A 4,756-nucleotide genomic window follows, 5' to 3' on the forward strand; every position below is an offset into this window, starting at 1 on the left:
TAAAAAAAGGGCTCTAGGGGCTGGAGAGATGGCTCAGAGGTTAAGAGCACTGACTGCTCTTTCAGAGGCCCTGAGTTTGAATCCCAGAAACCACATGGTGGCTCACAACCACCTGTAATGGGATCTGATGCCATCTTCTGGTGTGTCTGAAGACAGCTACAGTATACTCACATAAATAAAATAAAATAAAAAGATCTTTAAAAAAAAAATGTGTTCTAGGCCCCCATGTTTGCCAGGTAAGTACTTTATTGAGTAAGACATCACCCCAGCCCTAGAGATGTTCCTCATACATTCATAGAAATACATTTTTAAAAAGTACTCAAAATATCCCACAAACTAGCTTTAGTTTCTACTGTCCATTATTAGCAGTATGTCAATATACTGAGGGCCATCCCATTATTTTAAATAATTGCGTAGTTTTCTATGGTATGAGCAGAACACAGTTTTTAACCAAGCCCCTATTTAATGACCTTTTGCTAATTTCAGACCTTTTCAATATGAATAGGTTTGTGCTGAGTATCCCTAGACACCTATGGATATACACATGCTAAAATGGCTAGAAGATGGACTCCTAGAACTGAACTTGCTGAACCAAAAGCTCTATGAATTTACCCCAGTGAAATCCCCAAATTCTTATCTCTGAGAGCATCCCCCTTCTGCTCCTGAGGGGGTTAGTAAGCAAGGGGTGGTGGTGGTAGTGGCTATTAAGGTCACATGTCCTTACCTCTCTGCGCTTGGCTTCATTCTTCCTGTATTTGTTGAAGCAGTGGCACAGGATGTTCCCACAGCAGCAAGCCACGTGCACCAGGGGGCCCTCTTTGCCCAGGCTCAAGCCGGATGACACCGCCAACACCAAAGTTATAGTTTTGATGACAAGGGTCCACTTACCCAGATAGCCCCTAATAATGAAACCACTCAGGATAGTTTTGATCTGCAGGCCAAACACAGAGAGATTGGAAACAGACTAGGTAAATAAACAAGGCTAAACAGTTAAAAACTACACCCCTCACAAGAATGCTATCACTCCTCAGAAAGTGACATATAACTACTTGTCCCAAGAGGGATCTCAGTATGGGAGAAATGCAAACTTCCAGGGATTTTGGGGAGAGTAAAAAGCTGTGTGGCAGCTAGAAAGAGTCTATTGTAAGGCAGAGAGTACATAGATGAAGAAGCAGGAGTAGCTAAGGAGAACAGGTGCTTCCTCTGGTTATAAAATGTTCTGAGGATAAAGTCGATGTTCAAGAAACAGCCTGAGGAGTAGATACAGCCTGGAGTATTTGCCAAAGAACTATGACTTAGTCAGAAAGCAGACAGGAACTAAAGTTGTAGTTGCTCGAGTAAAACAATCTAAGGCCCAAATAGGTAGGTATGGGATTTGGGCCCCCTTCTTTCCTCTTCTAGCCCCAAATCTGTGACCCAGGATGACAGGAGACTTAAAGGGAAATTTAGATGGACTGTAAATACTCTCAGGTTCTGACACTGATTAACAGTAACCAAACTATAGTATATGCTATATATATATATATATATATATATATATATATATATATATATGCAAGCTATAGTATATGCAGTATATAGTATAGTGTATATTATATGCACAGATTTTGGCAAAAAAAAAAGATTCATACTGTACTCACCTCAGGGATTCCAGAACCACAGGCATAAGGGGCAAATGCCTTGACAAGAGATACAGCAAGGAAAGCAAACAGGAGAGCCCAGAGGACGTACATGAAGTAATTGACTATGTAGGCAAAGGCTCCCTGGAACAAGACAAAAAGACAGACAGTGCTTTAGTGTAGATAGCTGGGTGGGCAGCTCTTCTCCATGACTTTTTACCAGGAGAGCAGGCCAGGAAGAAAAGGAATAACAGTAAATTGCTTAAATATCTCTTTGCAAGCCATTCATCAGAGAAACTAATGAAACACGATTAGGTCCCTTGGTACTGAAAATCACATGCCTTACTGCAACCAAGGGAAATTCTCAGAGGACTGAAACCTGGAAGCCTTCAAACATGGTTCACTTTTCACTTTGAGACAATATCTCCCTATGTAGCTCTGGTTGGCATACAACAGTGGCTCTCAACCTTCTTAATGCTGCTACCCTTTAATACATTTCCTCATGTTGTGGTGACCCCCACAACCATAAAATTATTCTAGTGCTAATTCATAACAATAATTTTGTTACTCTTGTGAATCGTAATATCAATATGATTTCAACATTTCATGTTTCAACATTCCATACCCTTCCCTATCTGACATGCAAATGGTCTTAAGCAACCCCTGTGAAAAGGTTACTCAACCCCTAAAGGGGTCGTGACCCACAGATTGAGAACCACTGGCCTAGAATTTGCTTTGTAAACCAGGCTGGCCTCAAGGTCACAGAGATCCAACTGCCTCTAGCCAGAGGCAAAGACCAGGAGGCCAAATTCTTGGCAAGGGAAGGCTCGGTTAGTTTATGATGCAAGGTCTTGATATACAGCCTTGTCTGGCTGCTAACTTGTAGCAATCCTCATATCTCTACCTCCCAAGAACTGAGACTACACACTGAAACCATAACTGGTCCCAATTTACTTTTTATTTGTGTTTTTTTGTCAGTTTTGCAGTCAAATACGTATGATTCCATGTCAACTTTAATAAGAATTATGATAGCCTCCCCAGTTTCTGGAATGAGTGAACTCTGACTATACACTTAAAGTGATGACAGGCTTCAACATTCCATTACCCTATCCTATCTTGGTGTTAAACTCTCACAGATTATACTAACTAAAATTTCTAAACATGGTTTTGTTCCTTAATAACTGTTTACTCAGCATGGTTAGTGTAAGTAGCAGGATATTTGGTGGGGGTGTTATTCCATTTCGTTTCAGTTTTGAATTTTTAAGATTTAACCCTGAGTCTCATACATGCTAAAACACATGCTCTACCACTGAGCTATACTCCTAGCCTCCATGTTTGTTCATTTATCTGAGTTTTTGTTGCCTTGAGACTAGGTCTCATGTAACTGTGTTAGTCATTATGTAGCAGAGGGAACCCTTGAACTTGTTTATCATCCTGCCTCCACTTCCCAAGGGCTGCAATTGTACGTATGAGCTACCATATCCAGCTCTAGGGAATGTGCGCATACATGTGTGTGTCATGCTAATGCAAGTGCCAGTGGAGGCCAGAATGTGGCATTAGATCCCCTGGTGCTGGAATTATGGGCAGCTTTGAGCTGCTGGATATGGGTGAGAATCAAACTTTGGTCTTCTAGAAGAACAGCAAACACTCTTTACTCTGAACCATCTCCTGATCCCACAAGCCTTAATATTTTAATACATATATGCATAGTGAAATGATTACCAAAGTCACCCTCCATAATTATGCTTCTTTGAATAAACAGTACATTTTTAGTTTTTAGTACTCATTGTTTTTTTGTTTTGTTCTGTTTTGTTTTTCCAGTCAAGTTTTCCCTGGCTGTCCTGGAACCAGCTATGTAGACCAGGTTGGCCTTGAATTCACAGCCTGCCTCTGTCTCCTGAGTGTTGGAGTTCTCAACTAGAGTTCTCATGTGGTACATTAGATCTCTAAACTTACTCATCCCATCCTACCTAATTGCCAATTTATACCTTTGGCTGTCTTCTCATCATTTCCCATAGCCCCTGCCCCTATAACCACCATTATAGACTATTAAACCTCTAACAACTATTCCACATGTAATGGTTACATCTTAGAGAGATTGCTACCACAGATGTAGCAAGAAGTTCGTGAGTAGAAACTATCTATCAAACCCTGGTAATTCCATGATGCTCCAAAGAATAAAAAGGGAATACTTATTTTCATATGGATAGAATATACTTTTGATATGGATGTATAATATATATGTATGTATGATAATGAAGTAGGACACCTAGAAACTTTAGTTTTGAGCACTAAGAATGATTCATTAACATTAAACAGCTGGCAAAGGGTGATGCTTTACCAAAAAGGAATACTGACACCAGAGGTTATACTCCAGATGACAAGGCATAAAAAGCTCAATGGACTTCCGAGTTTGTAAAACATCAAGCTCTGTGAGAATTTAATGGCCTAGACAAGGAGAATCAGGACTCTGCAAGTTGTGAATTTGACACAACTTTTCTATGATCTTAGGTCCTCGGAGCACAATTCTTTCTTTGTCCTTTAAGAGTAGCTGGTGAGCCAGTGGGTTCCCGAGGTAGGAAACAAAAAGGGAAGGCAGTGAAAAGGAAAGCAGCAGAAGCTGGCCAGAGGCAGAAACCAGGAGGCCAAACTCTTGGCAACAGAGAACTTCTTCAAGCGTCACAGACTATTTCCCCCGGCAATGATTTCATTCATAAAAAGAGCCAAAGACATCTGTAGTTTGAGCAAATCTCAAGCTCTGCTTTACAAGGAACTCCTGGACCAGACCCATGATAAAGAGCTAGTTATTCAGGGACAGCACAAGGAAGCTGTCTCACATCATCAGAGATAGAATTACAGCTCTCTCGGCCTCCCCCTCTGCCCCTGCTTTTGATTATCACTTGTATATGTAGCTAGAGAAATGCAATGGGCTGGTGATCCTGGTCATGGGTAGAGAGTTCACCTAGCATATTCAAGACTCCAGGCTCAACCTTCAGCACCACAAAACCAAAAACACCAACAAAAAGAGGGAGATAAGTTCTATGGGTTTTATATATTGAGAGGGAGGTATGGGGGGAGGGAGGGGAGAGAGAGAGAGAGAGAGAGAGAGAGAGAGAGAGAGAGAGAGAGAGAGAGAG

The 4,756-nt window shown here is 41.1% G+C and overlaps 1 protein-coding gene across 3 annotated transcripts in view; it reads right to left on the reverse strand.

Moving 5' to 3' along the window:
* Positions 1 to 4,756, reverse strand: part of Clcn5 (chloride voltage-gated channel 5) — a 154,168-nt gene that overhangs the window by 15,723 nt on the left and 133,689 nt on the right. For all 3 annotated transcript variants that reach the window (XM_031386267.1, XM_031386204.1, XM_031386350.1), the window contains 2 exons: positions 1,641 to 1,763; positions 725 to 931 (listed from right to left, as the gene is read on the reverse strand). In XM_031386267.1, the coding sequence (XP_031242127.1) occupies positions 725 to 931; positions 1,641 to 1,763 (330 nt within the window). The remainder of the gene's footprint in view (positions 1 to 724; positions 932 to 1,640; positions 1,764 to 4,756) is intronic.

This window comes from Mastomys coucha, chromosome X (genome assembly GCF_008632895.1).
Source record: "Mastomys coucha isolate ucsf_1 chromosome X, UCSF_Mcou_1, whole genome shotgun sequence".
In the NCBI taxonomy this organism is placed as follows: domain Eukaryota; kingdom Metazoa; phylum Chordata; class Mammalia; order Rodentia; family Muridae; genus Mastomys; species Mastomys coucha.